Source organism: Pinus tabuliformis, chromosome 4_1 (assembly GCF_031772625.1).
Source record: "Pinus tabuliformis cultivar Carrire ecotype Pingquan chromosome 4_1, CPIR1, whole genome shotgun sequence".
Classification (NCBI taxonomy): Eukaryota; Viridiplantae; Streptophyta; class Pinopsida; order Pinales; family Pinaceae; genus Pinus; species Pinus tabuliformis.
Window position 1 is genome coordinate 122,814,801 of NC_142303.1, and position 27,628 is coordinate 122,842,428.

Below are 27,628 nucleotides of genomic sequence, written 5' to 3' on the forward strand. Positions count from 1 at the left end.
GTTAGGAACAGTTAAGACAGTTACACCTTTCTTTCCTGGAGATAAAAAGAGATCTCAGTGGAAAGAAAGGGGTTCAGTTAGTTTTTGGAAAAAGAATTGAAAGTGGAGTTATAGAAGGGATATCCAGAGCTAGACTTGAGCCAGTGGATAACCTCATTATGAAAAGGAATCAGAGGCTGGAAGAGTGGACTGCAGTCCTGAGGTCTGTTGCCTGATTCAAGAACAAAGAATACTGTTACCTGTTATTCTGGTGTGGAAGCTTGGGGGTAGAAGAGGACATCATTTCCCTTCTTATGGTTGGGTGGAGAATGTCTCACCCTATTGAATTCGAGGAATTTCGGTGAACATATAAGTATTTAAGATTGTTTTAAGTCTATAACTTTTGCATGGAAGAGTGCCCCTTAATACTATGGTTAAAAACATGAAAGTAAAATCCATAATTTATATTTTCCATGTGATATAGATTTCAAAATGAATGATGAATGTATAAAGATATGTTATAAACTTCTTTTTTTGCAAATCTGTAGTTCAAGTGCAATTTGTATTGCTTGTGTGAACACCACTACAGAGGATAAGATGTAACTGAATAACTGGAACTAATAACCCTACAGTCACATAGAACTGTGAAATGGAGTACGATAGTAAAGTTTGGAGCAGAAACAGTAAAAACTGGAAACGATATTATAGGAAAACTTGAACCCACTGAATCAGTTAAGTAGAAGAGGGTGTTATATATGGCTAAAGGAAGATAGTATAATCATAATTATTAACTGAGTCCAAAGAGACATAGTTTTTTTGTTTCCTGAGAGTTCCAAGTTTTCATTTAACAAAGGTATAATCACACTGAATAATGGTGAAGGGGTTAGGACCGAGTTGCTGACTCTATAGTGACTCAGTCTAATCCCCTACGCACTTGTGCAATTAATTTATTAAGGAGTCCCATTAATGACCTTAAACCTGTTAAGGAAACTTACATTGAAACTCTGTGGGTAGGGTAGCCAAAAGGGCTTGACAATTAAAACCACAGTAATGTGCAGTAATAACAATAATATACAATAATGTACAGTCACAACAATAGTATACATTAACAACAATATTAGACAGAATATTAAAAGGGAACTCGTTCATAGACCAGTAAAGGCCGAACGAAAATGTGTACGCTTTTCATGTACAAAGATAAGCTATTATTAACAGTGTCACTGAAAATGGAGTGAAAGAAAATTCATGGAATCCGAGACCAAAAATAACACTGACTAAAACGAAAACTCTATAAAGTAGTGCTTTAACAGTGAGCTATACTATTAAGGGCATTTTGCCTCAAACCATGTACGAGATCTTGGCACAAAGAAACAAATGATATTAAAACAAAAATGCAATACACAACAAATTGTAGCCATAACATGGGCCGAGACCCAAATTCTTATAACAAGTTCAATTTTAATAGCTTCGGCATCAACGATAGTTCAATCTGAGACCTAAACTGTCAACTTTGAGTAAGCAAACATTTTTTTAACTTGAGACCCTAATTCTTGCAACCCATGAAGCAGTAAACAGGTCTTGATAGTATCAAAAGCCAACTTGGAAGTGTCGTTGTCTAGTGTTTCATCGTGCTCTTCGAACCGATGGTTGAAGGGTGTGGTTGGAGCCTCTGAAGAAACCCCTCCAATGACAAAAGACCTGAGTTAGGGTTGGTAAGATTAACCTATGAACAGAAACCAAAGAAATTGACAATTAAATGAAGACTTTAATAACCCTCTTTGTACCTGAGTTGGCCAGAAGGTGAGGTGGTGAATTCCGAGTTGTAAGTTGTCATGGAAATTAATTTTACACTTTGCATGTTGGAAGAAGTTAACAATCGACGACATATTGAGCCCAGTGCGAGCTCTGAGAAGCTGGATAGCTCAGATGGCGAGACACCGTAAGGGTAGCAATCATTTATGACCCTCATTCCACAAAAAAAACCTTGTCAGGTTTAGTGGAGGTTGAACTGAAAATGGAGAAACAAGCTGTTATGGAGTAAAGGTACCGGAAATAAGAACTTACCCTACATTTAACCGGTAAATTAATCACTGAGGACTTGCAAACGAGCACTCAGAATCTACCAGTTGCAGAGTCGCAAGAATAAAGCAAATGGCTTTGCTCCAGGGTCAGCGTTGTAGTAGTTACCCTAAATCTCGCACAACATACAGAAGCCATTGGATGAATACGATAAAGATCTAGCATGGTGAGTATGCAATCTGTCAAACCGCGTACATGCACTAATGGGGAACAACACCAGAAACATCGAGAAACTTCAAAGGTATCAATGGTAGCTAAGGGATTTTGTACTTCACAAATGGTCACCCAGCCCAAACCATAGTAATGCGATCTAAATTATGGCAATATAAATTAAAAGGTGTACTGTGAAATAAAAACAATGCATTAACTCTTGTCGCTACGTTTAAACCTTTGTATGAATACGATAAAGATCTAGCATGGTGAGTATGCAATCTATCAAGCCACGTACATGCACCAATGGGGAACAACACTAGAAACATCGAGAAACCTCAAAGGTATCAATGGTAGGTAAAGGATTTTGTACTTCATTGGGACCACAAATGGTCACCCAACCCAAACCATAGTAATGCGATCTAAATTATGGCAATATAAATTAAAAGGTGTACTGTGAAATAAAAACAATACATTAACTCGTCACTACATTTAAACCTTTGTACATTACTATTATGTTGACAAGATTAAGCCGATATATATAATGTCATGGTTATATATATTTTATGTTGTTTTTTTTCTTGTTTCTTTTTTCTCTTTCTTTCATATGTGGTAAATTGCATAAACATTGGGTGAGCATGTTACACCAAGGTATGTCAAAAAGAATAGGTGGAAGTATCCTCGAACGTAAGTGATTGCTAAATCTCACCCCATGGTCACGCCAAAGATATGGAGGTTGCATCAGAAGTCAAGTTAGAAGACGACTTACACATGAAAATATGAACATTGTTGTAGGATGGGAAAGGTATCCGCATGTTAGTCATCACATCACAAGCAGTTTGTCGACTTACTCTCCCCCACAGATATCAGTCCACCAATGCGAGAAGACGACGTAAGGAGAACCCGCAACGTTGGTGCCCCTTCACAATAAAAGTCAACTTAGAATACCTTTAAAAGTCAAGCAGAGTCTCATTGGCGCGTGTTGACTCTGCAGTCTTCTGCACCGCAATTCCATGCCGTTTGTCTCACGTCCGCTCTCTGTACTTCCATCTCCATCTCCTTCGTCTTCTTAATGTATTTGCATTGCGGAAACCGTTTATTGTCATTCGCCTCCTCTGTTCACTTGAAATTGCCTCAGACAGAAGAGCAGTGCAGATGATGAGGATATCTGTCTTTCTTCTTCCCAATTCGATGCCTCTCACTCTTCATCTTTCCCTTCTTGTTGCATCTGCTCTCCTCCTCTTCCTCTGTTCCACAACTTCATGCCTCGGCAGTCAATACCAGGATTGTTCTCTGGATCCATTTCGATGTGGGAACTTTTTCTTCGGCTATCCATTTGGGCGAAATGGCAGCGGATGCGGTGACCCTGAGTTTCAGCTTCTTGACTGTGATGACCACAGCGGCCATCCTATGCTCAATATCAGTGGAGAGAAATATCGCATACAAAAGTATTTTTTGTTCGACTATCACATGACAATTGTTAACGACAATCTGTTTGGGAGTAAATGTAATATTTCGGGCAAATACTCTCAACTCTGGTCGCCCGGCTCTGATTTTCGTATCAGCGCCGAAACATACACCAATCTCACACTTTCAAGGCAGTGCGATACAAGCAATGAGGAAATGTCTCAATTAAGATCCCTTCCGTTATGTGGCGATGTTTGGTATTACAATATTATGAAACCAGAAGACGGGGCAGACTTCTGTCAAATTCATCTTCAAGTACCAATTGATATGAATTACCTCTCTCCGGGGTCGATTGTTAATCAGAATTTACTGCAGCAGGGTTTTGAGGTAACATGGCGGGTCGACCAGTACAGAAAGCAATGCTGTGATGCTTGTTGGGAAAGTGGCGGGCGTTGTGGTTATAACATTTCAGCACAATTTCTTTGCTATTGTCCCGATGGTGAAACATATACAGACTTATGCCCCCCCCTGCATGGTACGTCTCCTCTCCGCCTTCTAGCAATTTGATTACAAAGTTCTATTTCTGAATTCTATCAATATTATATTAATTACGAAGTTCAATTTTCGAATTCTATACGCGGTATAAATGCTTCCTTCATTTGGATATATGTGTATGGGTTTCCCGTTTTGTCAACTATGTATTCTCTTACCAAAAACTGTGGATCCTTGTAGGTCCTCCACATGATCCTGATGACGGCCACGGTAAAGGAGGTAAATATAATTTCTTCCAAATTAGTATCTCCGATTTAACGTAAAATGAATTAAATGCTCCATTACCAGTACCGCTATCCTTGAATCTGGCAATGTATATGTGTTTCCTGATGTGTCAACTACACAAAGACAGTTGAGCGTTTCCATAAATTTAATTACAAAGTTCAATTTTCGAATTCTATCGATATAATATTAATTACAAAGTTCAATTTTCGAATTCTATACGCGGTATAAATGCTTCCTTCATTTGGATATATGTGTATGGGTTTCCCGTTTTGTCAACTATGTATTCTCTTACCAAAAACTGTGGATCCTTGTAGGTCCTCCACATGATCCTGATGACGGCCACGGTAAAGGAGGTAAATATAATTTCTTCCAGATTAGTATCTCCGATTTAACGTAAAATGAATTAAATGCTCCATTACCACTACCGCTATCCTTGAATCTGGCAATGTATATGTGTTTCCTGATGTGTCAACTACACAAAGACAGTTGAGCGTTTCCATAAATTTAATTACAAAGTTCAATTTTCGAATTCTATCGATATAATATTAATTACAAAGTTCAATTTTCGAATTCTATACGCGGTATAAATGCTTCCTTCATTTGGATAATGTGTATGGGTTTCCCGTTTTGTCAACTATGCATTCTCTTACCAAAAACTGTGGATCCTTGTAGTTCCTCCACCTGTACCTGACGACGGCCACACAGATGATCGAAATTCGTCTGCCAGTAAAGGAGGTAAATATAATTTCTTCCAAATTAGTATGTCCTATTTAACGTAAAATGAATTGAATGCTCCATTAGTAGTACCGCAATCCTTGAATCTGGCAATGTATATGTGTTTCCCGATGTGTCAACGACGCAAAAACAGTTAGCGTTTCTATGAATTAATAGTTGTTATGCTATGTTGCAGGTCAGAAAAACAGGTCCGCCATTGTAATAGGTAAATCTGATTTCTTCCTCTTCAGTACATAAATCTCCGTTCTGACCTCACGGTGATTACATGGACATTGATCCGTGCCTTCTACCGCAGGTTGCTCTGTTGGAGGAGCTGCGCTGACAGCATTAGCATTAGTACTGTTTCTAATGTATTATGCGAGGGTGAGAAAGCCTTCTCCTAGCGAGTTTCTCGCGATAGATTCCATCAAATATGAGAGAAAAGACATGGAAGGTTTTGTGCCTGGGCTTACGATCGACAATCTGTCTATATTCTCTTACGAAGAACTTCGACAGGCTACGAATCGCTTCCATGAGGAGAACGAGATTGGGGATGGAGGTTTCGGGTCGGTGTATCTGGGAAAACTTAGGGACGGACGGATTGTGGCGGTAAAGAGACTTTATCAGGGCGGGTCTAGGACAGTCGCACAGTTCATCAACGAGGTGGCCATATTTTCATCCATGATTCATCCACATCTCGTTCGTTTTTATGGCTGCACATCTACAAACAGTCCAGAGCTGCTGCTCGTCTACGAATTTGTACCAAATGGGACTTTGGAAAATCATCTTCATGGCGATCGCCAAGTACCCGGGGGACTATCATGGAATACCCGTTTGAACATTACTCTTCAAACAGCCCAGGCCTTGGCTTTCCTTCACAGCCTTAATCCACCTATATTCCACAGAGATGTGAAATCCTCCAATATTCTCTTGGACGAGAATTTCAATGTCAAAGTGGCAGATTTTGGGCTTTGCAGGCATGTGCCTGTAAATGCCTCACATGTCACCACAACCCCTCAAGGCACACCAGGATATGTTGACCCAGAGTATCACAAGTACTACCAGTTGACGGAGAAATCCGATGTGTACAGCTTCGGGGTAGTTTTGGTGGAGATCATCTCTGCCAAGTTAGCGGTGGACGTAAATCGCGATACAAGGGAAATCAATCTTGCCAACATGGCAATATCAAAGATTCAAGAAGGGGCTTTGCATGAACTGGTCGATCTCCAGCTGGAAATAGAAACGAACCATGAGGTAAAGGTCGCAGTAAGTGCAGTTGCAGAATTGGCCTTCAGATGTCTGGCGTCAGAGAGCGATGACAGACCACGCATGAACGAAGTTGTTGCTCAGCTTGAGGTAATAAAATGCTTGTGGGATGTCTGCCCATCTCCACATGAGGAGTCATTATCGTTTCCCACCCATAAACACTGGCGATCGTTGTCCACCTCCGTGCAAGAAAAGTGGCCCATCATGGGCTACCAAGCCAACGCCAGTGCATAAATTTCTCCACTATATATAAGTGGTTAATGTTATATAGTTGATGATATATTTGCTTAATGTGATGTAAATATACCTCATAAAACATGAAGAGATTTGGCACTCCAAGTATCTGAAATGAATTAAACCAAAATAGTTGTATTTTTACCGGCTTCATTTGGTTGACTATCTTGCTTCTGTTAATTGGATTAACAGTCTTCACAATTGAAGTTTTTATTTATTTCATATAAATATCCATATTCACTCCTGGTTGACTATAAAATGGACTAAAAAGGAAAACATGAAAGTAGGAGGACAAAAGAAACTGGAATCGAGTGTGAAAACAATGCTAATCAATCTCTAGTTTAAATCTAAAAATTAGGAAATGTTTCACACTAATTAGGAAATGATTCATACTAATGATGGCCAGGGTTTTGAATATTTTGTTGCTTGACCATTATCTTAAATGTCGTGTCATTATAAGATCTTGAGTGGTTTGTTTTACTAATATATTGGGTAATCTATCTTATTGAATATTTAAACATAAGGATATGGCAACATAAAAAATAATAAACAATAAAATGTTATATTTTTAAATTAAAATATTTTATAAGAAATAGAAAATTTGAAAGCTAATATGAGATGATCCTTCGCATTTCTATTTTCTTCATTAACTATGTAACAACGGTGAATATTGGATATAACTCAAAAGTAATAAAAACAAATCAAATCTACATTTTGAAAGCATAAATTAAAAAAAATATATGTAATTAACTCTTATTTCTTTATCGGGCTATTTAGTTGGGGTTAAAGCATTCATGTTGATTAGATTTAATAGAAGTGATGGAGGTAGCTTGTTTCCTGTGTTATGAAACTATTTTTGCTTTACATCCATTATGGTTTGAAGCTGGTTGTTCCTATATGAACTAAGAGTCTATCAACCTTCCTATATGTCAAAGCTATTTCCAATCCAATTGCTTTTTAATTGTCTGTATCTCTAAGATACCACTTTATTTCTTCCCTTTGTTATCAATTTCACCAATTAATTCTGTTCTTTCTTCCCACCAAAATCTTCTGTTAATTTTGCAAATCCCACTAATGAAACTTTTGAAATTCGTGTTGCCTTGAATTTCCCTTGTACCTATAAAAAATTTGTGAAGGTTCTTGTGATTTTCTAGCTCCTTGTTCTCCCAACTTTTATTGTTGAGAATAAAGGACAAGGAGCCTCCCTTAACAAGTCGACTCCTCTCACCGCAGATCCACACATTAGCTTGAATCTCTTCGTTTATCCCCCATAGAGAAATCATGAGAGTGGAGACATGATTTAACATTGGCTTACGTTCCCTAATCGGTTTGCATTGTTTACTAAGCATGGGCTCCTTTACACTGAAAAGAGGGTTCCATGGTAGCAAGACATAGGGAGGATCCACAAAACCAAAAAATGTTAGTGCATTACTATTACAAGGATAAACAAGAATTCCTTAAGCTCGAGCTAGGAAACATGACTATGGAAGAGTAGGAAAGAAAATTCATAGAGATTTGTACGTATGTGGATTTCATTAGAGATGAAAAGGCCCCAGTATTGCAACAAGAATGCTGCAACTCCCAAGGCTACCAACTTTAATTATCAACCCAGGGTTTATACAAACTTAAGAGGTATCGACACTATATGTGCAACATAAAATGTGTCATTCTTTTGTTGATTTGATATAATGGAGTGAATATCATGAAATCAAAGCCTAAACTAATTGCAAAAATGGAATTCTTACTTATTTGTAAGAAATGGAAATGCTACTTGCTCAACTTGTAAATGCTAACTAATCAATTCATGAAAGGACAAAGGTTAATATATTTGTAAAAAGAAATCTATTTAATCTTGCATAATTCATCAAACTACCAATCATAATTGCATGTACCATCTACCTAGTTCACACTTGCGTGTAAATCAGTAACCTACTTGCATCATACTTGTGATAAAGAAATTAAGTCTACTCTATTTTTGCAGTGAATAAAAGGAATGGTTGGAGTGGATTAGGAGCTTCCCTTGAACATAAATCATAGTTGGGGGTCATTATTCAATCCTAAGAGACTAAAACCAAGCTTTTGGAGCAAATCTAGTTATGTTTGCACATGCTACAGGAGGGATACAGGAGTGTTGCAGGAGGCCCTGTTTTGCTACAAGAGGAGATAACTTATGAAATGCCTGAGTAAATCAAGTGAAAATGGGATGGGATAAATTTTATTATTAAGTAGGATGTCGTAGTATCCATTCCAAGTGGAATCACGCCAAAATACCCTTGTTCACAATTGCTAAAAAAAATAGTGGAAAATTGTAACTACTCTAAAAACTGGAAATTCAAGAACTAGTGAGCTAGTTAACCTAGAAAATGCCTAACCTAATTAAGTGCAAATGCTATGAGGTAATTTTTTTTATTAAATTGAATGTTTTTATGATCTAATTCAAGTGGAATAAACTCAAATGAAGCTCATTAACATGTTCTAAAAATTAGCAAAAAAATACTAATGTTTTGCTACAAGGACTTCTAGAAATTCTATATTCATGAACTAGTAACCCCTTCCAAGTAGCTCAATGATGAAGATAAATTTTCAAAGATATTATAAGGATTCATAATGCTTTTGATTCTGTGAATAACCTGTAAAATAACTTACTTTAATCATTTAACTCAATCCTACAACAAAAGAAGCATCAATACTAAATGTAAAAATAGGAAAAACAAGAATAAGCTATGCGCGTGAATAAGAAGTGAAAAGAAGAAAATAAAATTATACAAAAGGGCTCTGAGGCTCTTAGGATTTCCAAGCCCAAGGTTACTCAGAGTCCTATGAAAGAAACCAAGCTTTAGAAACTAAAAATGGCACCAAACTTCATTATTTGAATCAATCCAAGTACATCCCTGATAGAAATGAAAATGGAGCTACAAAATTACAAGTTTTCTCCATAAGAAGACTAAGAAATACATGCCTCTAGAGGAAAATTCAAATTGGTACTTATACAAAATGATGAGGAAGCATTCTCCTTGAAAGGAGGAAGCTTTCCCCTCCAAAATCCCTCAAATAGTGGATCTGGTTCCCAACACTAGGAATCTGCATTAAATGATAGGGAACACATTCCTATATTTTCCCAATCACCGGAGCTCCATAATTTGTGAAATAATTTCATAATATCCTTTTAATTTATTATCCAATATTGATCCTCCTGTAGAAGGGAGAAAGTTCCTAAATTATATGATCATCCAAATCTTCATAACCTACCCAATATTCTCACAGTTTTCTATAAAATTAAATAATATTAGGCACATAATAAGCAAGGATAAACCAAATTCCTAAGGACCCATTAATACTACAAATTAACTCTATGATGTGCAAGTAAGGGGGTCAAATACATGTTTTATGTGTTTATAAATGATCAAATGGGCCTAATAAAATAGACAATTATGGGGCCCATCATTTGTGGATCCCTAATGGCCAAAAATAAAATTCCTTAGATCACTGTGAAACTAGGGCTAGATCGAAGAGATTATTGCAAGATTTCCAATGGTGCAGATAGAACCTCAATCTGACTCCATATGTGAAAGTTACGCCCAGTCAAAGGTTTGATCAACTAGGCACAAGGACCTAAAATTAGCTATGCTCCAAATAAATTTAGTCATCATTAAGTTTGGCAGTTTAGCGAGGCCAAATTAACAACTAAATTTGGCAGCCCTTCGCTAAATTATCTGGATTGGATCATTATATTATTTTTCATCCATCTCTATACGTCCAGAGTGGAAAATGTGGAGGAATCATCTCACAAAACCATTTTTACAGTGGGACCCAGTTTGACAAAACGGGGTCTGAAACCTTTTGGGAGCATTTTGAGGCATCAAACGATTTTTTTGGGGGTAAATCTTTGCCTCTTTAGTGCAGCACCATTTCATGTTGTTCTACACACAAAGATCTTTCCAATGACATAAGAATCGTGTCAATTAGAGTCTGCATGCAAAAGTTATGCCACTAAGAAGTTGACCCTCCTATTTTCACACCTATAATTCGGGAAGATGTCGCATCAACCCCCATTATTCATGGAAAAGGGGCTATGCATGTGTTTATGATGTAAAAGACTCTAGAAGAAGCTTCTATATTGTAACTCTATTTAATAGTTGATGTAGTCAAATTAACCAGTAGTAGGCTATTGGGTTGTGTTATAACTGGACCACTAGGAGGAAGAGGCATTCCATTATTTTGAGAGAATTTTGTTCCATAACTGAGCAAAGATATCCAAGAGAGATAAGAGGTAGAGCACACAAAGAGGATTTGTGCATTGTAGCAGCCCACAGGCCACATGCATTACTTCTTTGTACGTGTAGCCATATTTCCAAACAAAGAAAGACAGCAAAGCGACCTCACCTTCCAATTGGGTTTTCTTCCAAAAGGGTTTCCTAGAGAGTATATCTTGTGCCTTATGTGTGTGTGTGTGCGTGATTATTTTGTCGTTCTCTACTTTTTTGCATAATTTTCATTTGCATGCATGCATTAATTATAGTTGAATCTAAAAATCTAGAATTTTAATAGAATTGTAATAGTGTAACAATTCAACACTTCAATATATTATTATCAGATCTATTGTGACGAATTGTTTAGTGGAATATCCACGACAATTTATGGATCACTAAATTTATCAGATGTTTTAGCTATGGTTATTTTTGGTGGCACAATTATATTTGACGACAATCCCATTCAATTTAGAGGCAGAAATGTGGCCCAATAGAATGTTGCCACATGGCACCCACTAGGCAGGCAAATTAGCCTTGACCGACCACAATTTGGCAACATTTTACTATTGGCAGAGTTCCAAACTAAAACAACAACGATTAATATGGTTTGTCAACATTTGTGTTAAATAGGTGGTCTGATTATTGTTACCAATGGTATATTATATATATCCAACGTTTCAAACTTGGCGACCGCCAAAACCCCAATGATATTAAGCAGAACTCCAAAACATAACAGACTTGATTATATAAAATGGCAAATTGTTAACATAATGGTTCGACGAATGGAGAATAACCTCGTAGTCAACATTTGTTAAGTGGTTGAAATGGGTGGCTTGAAAAAACAATAGCCGACGGAACTTTGAAATGGTCAACACATGACAGATGGTTATTTTAACAGTTGGATCAAAAAATCTGAGGAGGCGGTTACAAAGTTTATTTCCAGTGGAGTTTGTTAACAATTGGCAGTCGGCAGGCGATTAACCACCACAACTTGATGGTCAACATTATGCGTTCGGTGTTGAAAGCCAACCATTATATGTTATAAAATGAAGAATTATTTAAAACACATGGTGAGTGGTTATGTGATTTCAGTGGTGTTTAACCACGATTCCATTTTTATTAACAAAACCAGAAGCAAGTGGGCCACAAGGCTTGAACCCATATCACCCACCAACAAACCAACATAATATATTGCATGCCAACCAAGCACCCAACATCTTGGGATTTGTTTTTACCATCGACAACCCCACATTAAAATTCATGCCATTTGTTTCAACGAAGTGGATAGAGGACCAAGAGGCCAATAAGAGGCCGACAGAACCCAGAGTTTAGAACGGAACCAGTACTTGTGGAACCTTGAACGCAGAATTAAGAGGGAGTGATTCCAAAAGAATATTCTATGTAGAGTCTGTGAGGAATCTTGAAAATTATTTGGGGGTCCAGAATTGACAGTGTCAGAATAGGGTCAATTTTATACTTATTTTAACTAGAATCTCACAAGGAACACAATTTGGTGTAGTTTATTTTTTCATATGAGCAATGGATCTCAAGGGTCATGGAAGAAACCCACCTTATTTATTAATTGTTGGGCATGAAGTTCGAGACAACAATGCGTCTTTTAGATGTATCTCATGTTTACAATAAAAATTCTTAGGAGGATGAGATGGACCTATTGGTGCTGTGATTGTTGTCATTTGAGCAGTCAAATTTTAAGTCACTCCCATAAATGGAGGTATAATGATGTATTTTTCCATGTACTTGATTTCTTTTTTATGAGATGAATGAGTTGGCCTCCCCAATGTTGAAGAAGGGCTCGAAGATGTAATCCAAACTAGATGAACTCAGTTATCAAACCTTTTTGTGCATTTTCTTTATGATCTCCTTTATGTTTCCTCTTCTTCAAGTATTTGCACATATGGTTTTTACATGCTCTTTCATGAAATTCTGCTAACATCAACTGAAGAAAAGATCTTGGATAATGCTGGTATCAGAGGAATACGAGATCAAAAGGTGAAAATATGGAGATTTTGAGTGGAATACCATCATTCAACAAGAGCAAGATCAAATTTCATGAACCAAATACTCTAGAAGAAACCATATTGAAGGAAAAGTATTTGTATGAGAAGAATAAAGGTAGGTAAACTTTTAAAAATTATTTAGATATTTAAGAACAAAGGAAATATAGATCAAAGGAAAAAGGGATTCAAATAGTCTTCTTTAGGAACAATTCTCAATCTTATTAGCAAGGATACATAACAAAGTGAACCTAGAAGATTGATTCATTAAATAAAAGTATAAGCCAACAATCCATAAAGTGTTGTGTATGTGAGGGAGGTCACATGTATAAAGGCTATCCTCAAAAATATAGAAAGAATGAGGACTATACACAACATCCAATAAGATGATACAGTGGAGGATATGGGTGGAAGCATACGAAGGGTTTATTTATCCTTGGACAATACACATGTAGACTATCAATCTTAAAAGCTCAAAGTGGAAGCTAAGATTGATATTCATTCCATACCTAATTTGATTAACTCTAGAGCTATTCATATCTATATAAATGCTAACATGGTTAAAAGGTATAAATTTAAAAGATGTAAACATGAAAATTCTTGGTTGGTCCAACTAGCCATTGGAACAAAGAGAAGAATCAATGAGCTTGTCAAGGATTTCCTAGTAAACTAAATGAGATTAGCACCAAAGTAGGTTTGAAAATATACTACTAGGGTCATATGATTTCTTGATTGGCATGAATTGGATGGAAAGAAATCATGCTTTCCTATATTGACACAATAAGGATTTCATGTGCCTTGATGATGAAGGGAATTAGAGAACAATTCAAGGTATTGCAAGCACTCTATCCATTAGAGAGATTTTAACATTATGGCTAAAAATAATATTTAGAAAATGTTTCTAGATATATGTAGGACATATAGAAGAGACAACTAAGGATGCATATCAAATCTTGAGGAATATCTAGCCTTGAAAGAATATGAATATGTGTATAGGGAATTGCCAAGATTGTCACCAAAGAGAGGCATTGATTTCTCTAGTGGTTTGATTCTTGGAGATGCCACAATGTCAAAGACTTCCTATAGAATTAGCACACTATATCTAAAGTATTGACTTTAGACAAGTAAATAAAGTGACCATAAATAACAATTATCATTTTCTAGGAATAAATGAGTTGTTTGACCAAGTGAAGGAAACAAATCTATTTTGAAATATTGACATAAGATAAAGTTACCATAAAGTGATAATAAAAGAAGAATATATTATCAAGATAACCTTTTGGACAATGTATGGTCTTATGAATTTGTGTCAATTCATTGATTCACCAAATATTTTTATGTGCTTGATGAATGGAGTGTTTAGAGATTATCTAAAGAACTTTGTTATTGTCTTCTTGGATGATATTCTTATATATTCCAAAATAGAGGAGTATGAGAAACATTTCAATATGGTTTTAGTGGTGTTGAGAGAGTACCAATTGTATGCTAAGTTGAGTAAGTGCAGTTTCAATAAGAGAAAAATACATTATTTGGGACACATTGTCTCAGAGGAGGGCATAACAGTGGATCTAGAAAAGATTAAGGTAATCAAAGAATGGCTATAACCCAAGAATATTCTAGATGTAAGATCATCCATGGGTTTAGCTAGTTACTACAAGAAAATCATTGCATGTTTCTCCCAAATCACACATCCAGTTACCTCATTGAAAAATAAAGGAATAAAGCTTGAATGGACTACATATTGTGAAGAAATTTTTTAACAATTAAAATATTTTCTAATAAGTCTAATTGTTTTAGAGATCATAGATCTAGATGATGATTTCATTGTGTAAATAGATGCATATAAAGAATAACTTGGGGGAATCCTTATTCAAAATGGGTATGTTATCTTTTATGAATAATGTAAAATTAAAGAACATAAAATAAATTATGCTGCCCATGACTTAGAGCTTGTAGTTTTTATCTGTGTGCTGAAAATGTGGAGGCATTACTTCATGGGTAGAAAATTCAGGCTGAGGCTAGACAATAAAAATCTTAAATATTTGTTTGAGAAACCAACACTACATGCAAGACAAACTAGATGGTTTGAATTCCTAAATGAATATGACTTGAACATCAGGCATATCAAGGGAAATGTTAAAAAGGGGTTTGATGCATAGAACAAGAGGGTGCATGAGTTGCATGCTACAACCATAAGCATGTACAACTCAAATATAAAGAGAATAATTTTAGAAGTTGTAAAATCAGATTAACAATATTTATAAGTTAAATAAATTGTACAAAAAGATAATTTATGGCAGAAATTTGGAGAGTATAGGTTGGAAGAGGATGAAATGATCTTGTACTAGAACAATGTAGCATATGTTGTACATCTAAAGGAGCAAAAAAAAACTATTGCAATAGTAAGGGGCCAATATTTTTACCTTTGAATGAAGAAATATGTGGTTGATTATATAATTAGATGTATGGTATACCAAAAATTATGCACACCAACGTCTAGCAGGATTGCTACAACCATTCCCCATTCTTGAAAAGAAATGGGAGGTAGCTACTCTCACCAAGTTGCCAAGGATAGTAATACAAGATGATTCCATCATGCTAATGGTGGATAAACTTACAAAGGTTTCACATTTTACTCCAGTTAATATGATCGATAAGGAAGCTAGTATTTTAGAAATTTATATGAAAGAGATTACTAAGCTACATGGTGTGCCTAAGGAAATAGTGTCAAATAGGGATTGAAAGTTCACATCTAATATTTGGAGTGGATTGTTTAAAGGATTTGGGATAAATATGAATTTCAATACAACATATCATTTAGTATTATATGGGAATATGGAAAGAATCAATCAAATAATTGAAGACATGTTGAGAATGCATGTAATGAACATGCCTTCCAAGTGGAAAGAGTATCTTTATATAGTCTATTTTTCTTATAACAATGGGTATTAGGAATAATTAAACATGAGCTAGGATAACCTAGCAAACAGAGTCATTATTAGACCAAAATTACTAAGAGAAATGGGAGAGTAAATGACCAAGATCAAGCATAATTTAAAGGTTGCATAAGAAAGGGAGAAAAAATGCAAATAAAGTAAGGTGCACAAATAATTTAAAGTGGGTAAACATATTTTGAAAGTAAAGGCTAAAAATATCTCATTGAAATTGGGAAGTTCCTGAAAGTTGGTGTCGAGATAATGTAGCTCATTCAAAATCCTAGAGAGGATAGGCCCCATTGCATATATGTATGCATTTCCTACATCCATGAGAATTCATAATGTGTGTCTCTTTATTGAAGAAGTATGTGTTTAATCCTAATCATGTTGTTCTATGATTTATGTGGAGTAGAAGAGGACTTTGGGTTTAGCTAATGTGAATTTTAGAACAAAAATTCAATGTTCTCATCAACAAATCCTTGACTTAATAAAGGTCCAATGGACCTACTATGGTCCTAAAGACACCACGCGGGAGCACATGGAGGCCATGTAGGGAGAGTAACCATCATTTGTTTTACATATTTTGAAGAAATATGTGTGCATTTAAAGGTAGATGCAAAAAGACTCTTATTTTGTGTTCAAGTGAAATTCCTGGATCCATAACTATGATACTTCCTTTATGGCTTTTACTATAGCATTGAATGGAAGTGGGATAGCCAAGGGAATACAATGTAAATAGGGGGGTACACTTCCTTGAGTTCTGTAGGTTAAAGGGGAATGAGAGGTTGCTAGTTCTAATTGGTGCAAGAGTCAATAAACTATGAAACTATTGAGCATTATGATGTAAATTTTTGTATATATATAAATGGACACTAATATGGTATTCAACACTAAGGACAATGCAAAAGCATGGAAGAGGGGAATGTAACACTCTAGTTTTGATCCTTGGGTTAGTAATGTATATTTGTATACATTACGAAAGGTTAATGACTAAGTGATGTAATATGGAAACATTGTATATGCAAAATAATAAAATGAAATACACTGAAAACTATGAGATGGAAATTAAAAAATTCATAAGGGGTTATGATTCCACAAGATAGAGAGACAAAAGGGGGAATCCATATGGCCATATTTCAAAGGTATTTTCCTAAATTACCATGCAATCCCCATTTGACGTATTAAATACCATCATCAAATTCATTTGTGATATTGGTAGAAGAATTATCTCAATTAGTTATTGAAGCATGGGGTACGTACACTCATGTAAGAAGTGGGTGAGAGGATTAGCTCACTTATTTATGACAATAAGGGCTAGGTACTTTCCACTGTCAATCATGAAATATGAAACCTATTGTAATAGGAGGCTAACAGTGGCTCCACTTGGGGATGGCTTTTCCTTTTGAAAAGTCAAGAACAACAGGTCAGATGGCCTTATATTCAACTATTTGTTGTAAACTGAAAACTTCCTTTTGCTGGTTGCTTTATTTATGAACATGACAACAAACTTGAGGAGCTTAGGGCCTTCTCTTCGGGCTTCGACTACAACAAGTTACTGTCCACGCCAAAATCCTACCTACTCTATTCTTATTGAAAACCAGGTTGAATTAAACAATACAAAAGTGTCAATGAAGCCAATCAAGTAACTGCATAAAGAAATGAACTGCTTGACTGATAGTCGGTGAAATCATAAGTGTAATTGGATCATGTGCTCCTATAATCAAAATTGTGACATAGAAAGGCCATTGCTGATGTATTTGGTCCTCATAAAGAAAACATGCTAAAGATTTGGAGTTGAGAAGAACCTCCATATAATCTGCTATAGGATCAACAAAAGCATAATGTGTGATAGCTTCTTCTGGGCCTTCTTGGTCCATATTTATAGGGATAAATGAAACAGCAGGAAGAAATGGAACAACTAGAACAACTGGGATGAAAGAGGAAATAATAGAAGGAGTAGGTGTAGTGGATGAAGGTGTAGAAAAGGTGCTTGGAGAGGTAGATGTGAAAGCATGATTATCCTCAATCTGCAAATCAGAAGGTAGTACAATTTCCTCATGACTTGGAGAAGGAAGATTTCACAAGAATTCTTTAGGGTCGCGAAAATCATAAGGCTGAATTTGAGAATGCAAAAGTTTCATCATGCTCCATTTGCGATAACGCTTCCCTGGCTTCATCTAAAGCTTGTTCTACTGAACGATCTTCCACAAACTCGGTCATCCTGTCTCACTATCAATGCTTTGGAACATGGATGACTTGGCTGTAGAAGTGCTCTGAAACTTGAAGCTCTGGATCTCTGAAAAAAAATATTTTGATACTTCTCTTTCAGGTTTGCTCCTCCAGTGGAGTCTTGATTGAAAATGATGTGGAGTCGCCAGGTGGATGAATTAACTTTGAAGTGCCTGATCTCTGTCCACCGTCATAGATCAGAGCTAAACATGAAATAATAACCCTGAAGAAAAGGCTGACTTTCTCCAGGAAACAAGATTTTTTGAGATTTTTATGATTATTTTGATTTTTTGGGATTTTTTCAAAGCAGATTAAGGATTTTATTCAAGAGGCAAACTGATCAAATACTTGGATTTGCAGTAATAAACAAAATGATTCAAGTCCCCAGTGGAGTCGCCAATGATGTTATCACTCAGGTTGTTCCCTTTGACTCCTAAGGGAATACGGCCGAGGTAACCACAAACCAATCTTTGGATTGCAGGTCCTAGCCTACCTGCAATCAGAGAGGGCTCTCTCTTTATGATTTAGCTTTGTTTTGGGGTGATTTTAGGCTAGTTATGATGTGCAGGGATTTGTTTTAAGTTTGGTGGGATGGTTGATGTTTTCAGACAGAGTTGGCATGCAAAGTGTAAGAAGTTCAGACCATTGGGCATGGAGTCAATGAATGTGAACTGCTGGGTGTGTTTTCTTTGGTAGAAGAGAGGAATACAGAGCAGGATAGCTACACATAGAACAATCTTTAATGCTGGAAATGAGATGAAATGGAGGTCAGGGAATGAAAGGAAATGAAGGATCTTTCATTCAGCCAACAGAGGGAAAGTGAATGAAGACTATGTAGGAGCAATGAAGGATTCCTAAACAGCATTCAGAAATGAGAGAAATAGCTTAAACATGATCAATAAAGTATTCATATCCATGACTAATTCAGAAGAAAACATAGAAAAATCACATAAATTGAGCACAGAGTACAGTTAAGTAACATCTGAGCTATTCTTTATTTCTGCAACTTAGATCATGATACATAGATGATATAGACACATAGAAACTGAAAACAGAGGTAAGAAAGACTTATTGAACCATGAGGAAGCACGAGAATTCCATATTTTGCTCCTCAGCCATTAAAACCACAACCAGCCAATTCATAAGCAAATATTCCAGCAATCTTTGTTCATAAAAGTTCTCAAAATATATAGAGCAAGTCTAGAATGAGTTTATCGACCAACCAACCAACCCTTAATACATTGTTTGGGGAGGTATTTATAAGAAAAATATCTACAAAATAGATCTGAGGGAAGATCTGGGGAAATAACTATGTTTAACCTAATTTCTGCTGAAATAAATGCAAAAATATCTATTTGAGCTGCGTTGGAGGCAGCAGCATCAAAAATGAGGCTTTGAGGTGTCCTTTGAGCTCTGCGCTGGCCATTTTTCCATAACTGTGTCTTGGGCTCTGAAGCACTGCTCTCATGTGTCTTTACTGTAGGAATTTACAGGGTAAGTTCCTCAGAAAGAATACCAAGAGGACACCGCTCACAACCAGATCTCAAATCAATACACCAGTATTTTTGACGTGGTTAAAACCCTCAGAGTGCAAGGAGGGAAACAGTCCACGGCCTGTCCCAACGTGGGTACAGACAATTTATTAATCAAAGAATGAAAATTTACATAAGCTTCTCTCATGCACGGATTACCCGAACAATGACCCTCCATGCGCTTTAAATAGAACTCATGGACCAATCGGGTGTCAAGCCACGGATCAAGTGTCGGTAATACCGAGGTGAGAGTGAACCGTCGGATCACTACATATTGTGACCGTCGGATTGTAAGTTACAAAATGTACAACGGTAAAGAAACACACTTTACCTAACTCTAACCTAACTCTATACTAGACCAAGTTGAACTTAACTATATCCTATGTGTCGGAATATCCTAACATCCCCCCTTAAGAACAACTTGGGATAGGATTGAAGGATTTACAAATATGACACAATAGGAGAAGGAAGGAGGCACTAGAGCCTATCCCCCCTTAGTGACAACTTCCTGAACTCCAAGCATATATCGAAGTTTAGTGAACTTCGCCTCTGTGAGAGCCTTTGTGAAGATGTCTGCAACCTGATCATCTGTTGGACAATATTGCACTTCAAGAACATGGTCATGAATGAGCTTTCTGATGAAGTGCATGTGTAGTTCAATGTGTTTGCTGCGCTGATGCTGGACTGGATCTTTGCATAGCTGAATGGCACTTTGATTATCACACCAAAGTGTGGTTGGATGCTGCTGCTCAAAGCCAAACTCTGATAGGATCTGACGAAGCCACAAGGCTTCCTTACTAGCTTCCACGGCACCACGATACTCTGCTTCTGCTGATAAAAGAGAAATGGCAGCCTGTTTCTTACAAGCCCATGTAATAGGTCCTAAACCAAGAGTGAAGACATAACCGGCAGTAGACTTCCGATCATCAAGGTCACCAACCCAATCAGAATCAGTGAAACCAACTAACAGAGGAGCTGCTTTGGCACTGTAATGAATCCCAAGCTGTATTGTACCTCGAACATAACGAAGTATTCTTTTAGCTGCTTTCCAATGACTTTCACGGGGGTTTTGCATAAAACGAGCAACAAGGCCAACAACAAAGGAAAGATCAGGACGAGTATGGGTTAAATACAAGAGTTTTCCGACAAGTTGACGGTATAAGGTAGCATCAACTTCAGGAGAAGTACAAGAGACTGAAAGTTTGACTCCAGACTGAAAGGGAGAAGTGGCTGGCTTACAGTCTTCCATGTGAAAATGACGAAGAATATCACAAGCATACTTGGACTGGGAAAGAAAAATACCCTCTTGGGATTGCAAGACTTGAAGACCGAGAAAATAGTGTAAGTGTCCTAAGTCTGTCATTTCAAATTTCTTTTTAAGGCTGGACTTCACATGGTTTATAAGGTTGGGATCACTACCAGTAAGAATAAGATCATCAACATAAAGAACAAGGATGATGAGAGAGTTGCCCACTTTCTTGGTGTAGACAGTATTGTCAGAATGACACCTAGAAAAGCCAGATTCTAAAAGAAAGCTATCCATTTTGGCATACCAAGCTCGAGGAGCTTGCTTGAGGCCATAAAGGGATTTCTTAAGTCGACAAACGAGGCTGGAGTCTGTTTGTATGAAGCCAATGGGTTGTTCCATATAGATTTCTTCCTGCAAGTCCCCATGCAAGAAGGCAGATTTAACATCCATTTGATGGACTTCCCATTTTAAAGAGGCAGCAAGGGAAAGAACAAGGCGGATAGAGTTCATTTTGGCAACTGGAGAGAAGGTTTCAGTGTAGTCAATGCCTTCAACCTGTGAAAAGCCCTTAGCAACTAGACGAGCTTTATGTTTATCAACTTTCCCATCTGGTCCATACTTGGTTCTGTAAACCCATTTGCATCTAACAAGTTTGCGTCCCTTTGGTAGAGGAACAAGATCCCATGTATCATTTGTCATCAATGAATGATATTCTTCATTCATAGCTGTTTCCCAATGTGGATGGCCTGAAGCTTCTGCAAAAGTGTCAGGATCATGATTTACTGGAGCTTGAGCCAGTAAAGAAGAGGCTCTTTCAAACTGAGAACGTGTACGTCGCTGATCTGTAGGATCACCGGCAAGATCACCTGCTGCATCCCGAGTAGCACGGACCCATCTTGGAAGTTGAGGATCCTGAGAAGGTGGGGAAGGATTATCATCCTCGCTTTCATCATCAGAAGAAGAAATGTTTTCAAAGATAGAAGAGATAGGAAGAGGTGGCACATCCGCCGGACTAGGCTCGCAGGCCGATTTATTTTCATCAAATTTTACATCTCTTCTAATGATAACATTTTTGGACTTAAATGGAATAAGTCTATAGCCTTTTACATCTTCAGAATATCCAACAAAAGTACATTTCTCACTCTTAGGTTCTAAGGCTTTATGCTTTTCATCTGGAATATGGGCCCATGCTTCACTTCCAAACACACGAAAGTGACTTACATCTGGTTTAATGGAACTCCAGGCTTCTTCTGGAGTGATATTCTCTAGAACCTTAGTAGGAGTGCGATTGATTATATAATTTGCACAATTAATTGCTTCGGCCCAAAAACTAAGACTGAGTCCTTTAGATTGCAGCATACAATTAGCCATTTCCTTTAAGGTGCGATTTTTCCTTTCAGCTACACCATTTTGTTGTGGAGTGTATGGAACAGTATGTTGCATTTGAATTCCATTTTCGGTGCAAAAGTTGATGAATGCATTTTTAACATATTCTCCACCATTATCAGTTCTTAGCTTAAGAATTTGATGTCCAGATTGTTTTTCAACGAATGCTTTGAAGGCCAAAAAGGTGGTAAATACTTCGCTCTTGAGTTTTAAGAAGTATACCCAAGTGCGTCTGGAGAAATCATCAATGAAAGTTAAGAAGTACTTGCAGCCAGAGAATGAAGCAACAGGAAGAGGACCACATAAATCACTGTGCACAAGCTGTAAAGGGGCTGAGGCGTGCCAAGAGGCACGTTTGTCAAAACTGTCCCGATGATGTTTTCCGAGTACACATCCGGAACAAACACCATCTTTGCAAGATACCATAGGAAGACCTGTCACCATGTTTTCTTTACATAGATGCTGAAGGGAGCGATAGTTTAAGTGACCATACCGCTCATGCCAAAGTTTGCTCACTTCATCATTATGAGCAACAAATACTGAGGGAAGATGGGATGACCCAAAGTTGTGAAACTTATACAACCTTTTGGAATCATCAGCAAGACCAGTAGCTAGAATCTGTTTAGGATCTTTTAGATCCTTGATTACAACATCATGAGGTGAAAATTCAACAATTTTACCTTCACCTGAATGAGTTATCTGATAGACAGATAGAAGGTTGCAGGATAAGTTTGGAACACATAATACATCATTGAACTGACCATTGTCTAGATGAACAGTTCCAGTCCCTACAACATTAAGAGATCTATCATCACCAACATATATATTTTTGGTGTTACAATCATTTAAAGAAGAAAACATGGCTTGGTTTTTGGCCATGTGACAAGAGGCTCCAGAATCAATGAGCCACTCATGAGAATGAGAAGAAGAAGAAGATACATTTAATGCATAACCAGACTGAGATGATTGACGATGACATGCAGAAAATGCCGTTCCGGAAGTTGAAGTTGAAGTAGGCTCCAGATGGATGTTATGTTTCTTCATTGCGGCTTCCAAGGCTTCCATCTTCTTAAAGCATTTAGATTCTAAGTGGCCATCTCGATTACAAAAGTTACAATGTCTGTCAGTCTTCTTCCATTTGTTTTTATTGGTCTTGTCATATTGCTGAAATGATCTTTCATCTTGAGGCTGAGTTGGTTTAGGACCATTCCTTTGAGGATAAGACTTCTTAGGATTCTTTGAATTTGGTTGCTGCTGGGCGGCTAACGCTTTCGAGGAAGAGTTTCCAAGATTAAGAAGACCAAGGTGTAAGAGTTTTTCTTGTTCTCTTATTAAGGAATCACAAAAGGAGTCAAAGGAAGGGGCTTGTAGTCTTTGCCTTGACAAATGAAAGCTTCCCTGGTAGAATGGAAAGTGGAAACAAATACAGAGTAGGCTGGTCCCAACTTAGTAAGGATGGAATAAATAAGGTTACCATCTTCTTTCTTAACTTTAACACCTTCCAAGAGATATCTAAGGGTCTTGAATTTGGACAAGAAATCTTCAATGCAAGAAAAATTATTAGGATCCAAAGTAAGCAACTCATTCTCAAGTTGATGGGCTCTAATTTCATTTTTAATCCCAAAAACTTTAGCAAGTTTTTCTAATGCTTCATGAGGAGTTTCAATTTCTGCAATGTGGAATCTAAGATCAGGAGAAACAGACATTCCTATCAAACCACGTGCTTGATCTTGTCGATTTTCCCATTTTTCGGCTTTGTCTTCATCTTTGGGTTTCTTCTCTTGGTCTGTGGCTATTCTGAAGAGACCTTTACTTCTAAGTAAATCTCCCATGTAGGCTACCCATTGGAAGTAGTTAGTGCTGTCAAGAATGACTTGGCATGGACTTTCCATTTTTTGAAAAACAACTGAAGCTGAAGATGCTGAAAGTAAGTGGTCCAATGGATAGATCTCGAAAAAATAGGCGGTTTTAAAAAAAACGGCTCTGAAAAAGGCTTCCGGATGAAGAAGTTATGGCTTTTTGAAAAAAAAATTGTTGACGTTGCCGGCAAAGTGCGCGAATGTGCGGGAATGAAAAAATCCGCCCCCACAAAATGGAGACTTGAACCCAAGACCTCTACTCTCTTAAAAGGTCTTTGAACCAATTGATCTATACAAAATATTTGAGAGAGAGAGAGAGAGAGAGAGAGAGGGGGGGGGGGGGGGGCCTCGATTTGCGTGCTTGCCTTGGGAAGACTCTTTTCCCCTACAAAACACAAAACACAAAACCCAACACGAATATCCAAAGAAAAACGAACCTTACGGCTCGAAGTTAGCTTTAGCCAAAAAACTAGAAATTTAAAAAAAATCTCAAAGTTAGCTTTTAGCCGAAAAACTAAATATTTTTCTCAATGTTTCTGATTTTCCGAGATCACACTAAGGTGCAGGGAAAAGAGCATACGCATGAGAAAAATCCTTTCTTTCTGTTTCTGATTTGCCCAGATCGCACAGAGTCGCAGGGCAAAGAGCATACGCAGAAATGAAAGGTATAGATCCGGAAAAAAAAAAAGGCTAAATAAACCGAAACCGAAATAAGCAGAGAGAAAATGACAGTAAACTGCAAAAAAAACACTGTATACCTCCCGATCTGAAAAATGACGCAGCTAGGGCTACCGGAAACCTTTTCGCGTGAAACGAAAGGGGTTCCTCACTGAAACAGATGCTCCGAATGCAACAGAGCAGTCCTCTCGGCCCGAAAGCAATCAGAAACAGCAGATCTAGGAAACGACAGCCGCATGCAGTTCTACCGGCTTCAGATTTGGATCACCAACGGACGCGGCCCTCAAATAGCTCTGATACCATGTAGGAATTTACAGGGTAAGTTCCTCAGAAAGAATACCAAGAGGACACCGCTCACAACCAGATCTCAAATCAATACACCAGTATTTTTGACGTGGTTAAAACCCTCAGAGTGCAAGGAGGGAAACAGTCCACGGCCTGTCCCAACGTGGGTACAGACAATTTATTAATCAAAGAATGAAAATTTACATAAGCTTCTCTCATGCACGGATTACCCGAACAATGACCCTCCATGCGCTTTAAATAGAACTCATGGACCAATCGGGTGTCAAGCCACGGATCAAGTGTCGGTAATACCGAGGTGAGAGTGAACCGTCGGATCACTACATATTGTGACCGTCGGATTGTAAGTTACAAAATGTACAACGGTAAAGAAACACACTTTACCTAACTCTAACCTAACTCTATACTAGACCAAGTTGAACTTAACTATATCCTATGTGTCGGAATATCCTAACATTTACTGCTCATTAATCTGTTCTGGTGAGCTTTAAATGGCTTTTACTGCTTCTTTGACTTGGATGGAGGCCCTTTATTGCTTATCTGCCTCGGCTTTAAGTCTTCCACTGCAAATCTTTAACTGATACTCTTTGCCGCTACTCTGATACTCTTTAACCTGAGTCGGGGCTCTATTCTTCCACTGATACACTTCAAACTGTCAAATCGCCCCTTTTCTGCTATTTTAAGGCAACAATAGCTGCTGCAATGCTTTCCGCGGGCTTCTGGAGGAGTATCGGTGCTTGGCCGATCAAAATCTGATAAAAAAGGAAGAGGACTTCATAATAGTGGAGGATTTGTGGACTGGTAGCTTGTGCTGAGGCCGTGCTCGTTGTCCGGAGCAAATTTGGGTTTCCGCGGCATTTTGGCGTGCTCTTTTTTTGTGATGACGTCAGCATGACGTCATCGGCGGGTCCCGGGTACGGCAAGATGACGTGGCAGCTGACTGGGGCGATGACGTGGCACAGGACACAGTGGCAAGGTGGGGACGCAGGCAGACGACGGTAAGTGGTTTTATCGGACCGCCTTTTGTACGGGGGAGGTAAGTGTCAGAGGAGGCCCGATGCAATGAAAATAGGGCACGCGTCCCTGCGTACGGCGGTAAAACCACCCTCCATCGGACGCTAACATCCTACCACCTCGCCATTTTCGTCCATCGTTAGATCGGGGAGGGCGGATTGGAGGGCTGAGGATTAAATCACAATATCGCTATCGGGGGTGAGCAATGGGCAGAGTGCTTTATGTACAAATGGTTAGCGATATAGCGATCGCCGATATAGCGATCGACGATCGCATATCGGGGCAGAGGATTAATCATATATGCAATGGAGCGATGCGATATGGGGAATGCGACACAATGTGGACCGTTGGATCTGGGGGTGGATCGGACGGCTGCCGCGCGATCGGCGATATCGCGTTGACAAAAGTGATCGGAGGAATGTTAAAGGGCATTAAACCATTGCAACTGCCGACTGTGAAATCGCATCGACGTAATGATATCAGGGTGCTATAAAAGGGGGCCGATAATTGAATGATACGACCTCCGACAGAGATATCGCGTCGGGGGGGGAGGAAAGCTCATCGGAGGAGGAATTATGCAATCAGAAGAGGGTCAATGCGATCAGAGGGAGATTCTCTTGATCGGAGAAGGGTTTTATGAAATCGGAGGGGGGTTTTTATGGCTTAGAAAGGACTTTTGATGCATCGGAAGGGGTCTGAAGCATGGCAAGAGGGCTAGGTGAGAAAAATGAGGGTTCTTACTAAGTTTCAGGCAAACTTAGTAATTCCCAAGCAATGCTTATGGTTATTTTTCAACCAAAGGAGGGGATATGTATATAAAGGGGATTTTTACTATATTTTTAATATGGGGAGGGGAAATAAGGAGGGATTTATATAATAGAGTTAGAAGTTGATATGAATTTTCCTCAGAAAGCGCTAAGGATAGAAATCTTAGGCTAGAAAGGGGAAATAGGACTTTATAGAAGAGATATGAGCACCCCTAAGTAAAGCAGATCTTTACTTAGGCAAATGTTTATGGAATATGATGATTTTTAAAGATATCAAGTAGATCTTAACATCTTTTAGGGGAAATTAGTGAATGATTTGGGGGAAAGGAAGAAAGGGAAGTTAATCATGCCTCGCTTGAGCTGCTCCAAGGGAAAATTGCCTTGCACTTGTGATCTGAAGTAAAATAACACTTTGAAATACAAAATTGATCACACTTATTCATTCTGCAACCTCAAAACTACCTACCCAGCCTACTTACCTAACATTTTTTCTTCTTTTTGGTTTGGGTGCACTTGAACTAGAAAACCCAGCTTTTCAACTTTTCTTTTGGCTATCCTCCTATCTAAATATACCCTTATTGCATCCAGGGGCTCAGATTAAGTTGTTGAGCGCCCAAGCTTCTATACCTATCTAATGATCTGCCAAGATTAAACAGTTTGGACATATATTATTCTCTATCTTCTAAAACAAGCAATTTAAACCTAGGGAATCCAATATTAAGCTGTTTGGCCTTCCCTTAACTGTGAAATCCTTCAAAAATGGAACTTTTGCAGCATGGAAAAGATGAACATTTTTGGCACTTC

The 27,628-nt window shown here is 37.9% G+C and overlaps 1 protein-coding gene and 1 pseudogene across 2 annotated transcripts; both read left to right on the forward strand.

Annotated features, from left to right (window-relative positions):
* The first annotated feature begins 3,678 nt into the window (after positions 1-3,678).
* LOC149174503 (LEAF RUST 10 DISEASE-RESISTANCE LOCUS RECEPTOR-LIKE PROTEIN KINASE-like 2.7) lies at positions 3,679-4,182 on the forward strand. The gene has a single exon (XM_089420872.1). It carries the CDS (start codon positions 3,679-3,681, stop codon positions 4,180-4,182), a length of 504 nt encoding a protein of 167 aa, XP_089276998.1.
* A 1,114-nt stretch (positions 4,183-5,296) lies between these two features.
* LOC149174504 (LEAF RUST 10 DISEASE-RESISTANCE LOCUS RECEPTOR-LIKE PROTEIN KINASE-like 1.4 pseudogene) lies at positions 5,297-6,640 on the forward strand (annotated as a pseudogene). The gene is made up of 2 exons (XR_016258494.1): positions 5,297-5,332; positions 5,423-6,640. The product of XR_016258494.1 is annotated as an LEAF RUST 10 DISEASE-RESISTANCE LOCUS RECEPTOR-LIKE PROTEIN KINASE-like 1.4 pseudogene (transcript).
* Positions 6,641-27,628: the final 20,988 nt, after the last annotated feature.

What these genes read in the sequence shown, in the direction of transcription:
- LOC149174503 (XM_089420872.1), top strand. Translation starts at nt 3,679, where the DNA reads ATGACAATTGTTAACGACAATCTGTTTGGGAGTAAATGTAATATTTCG.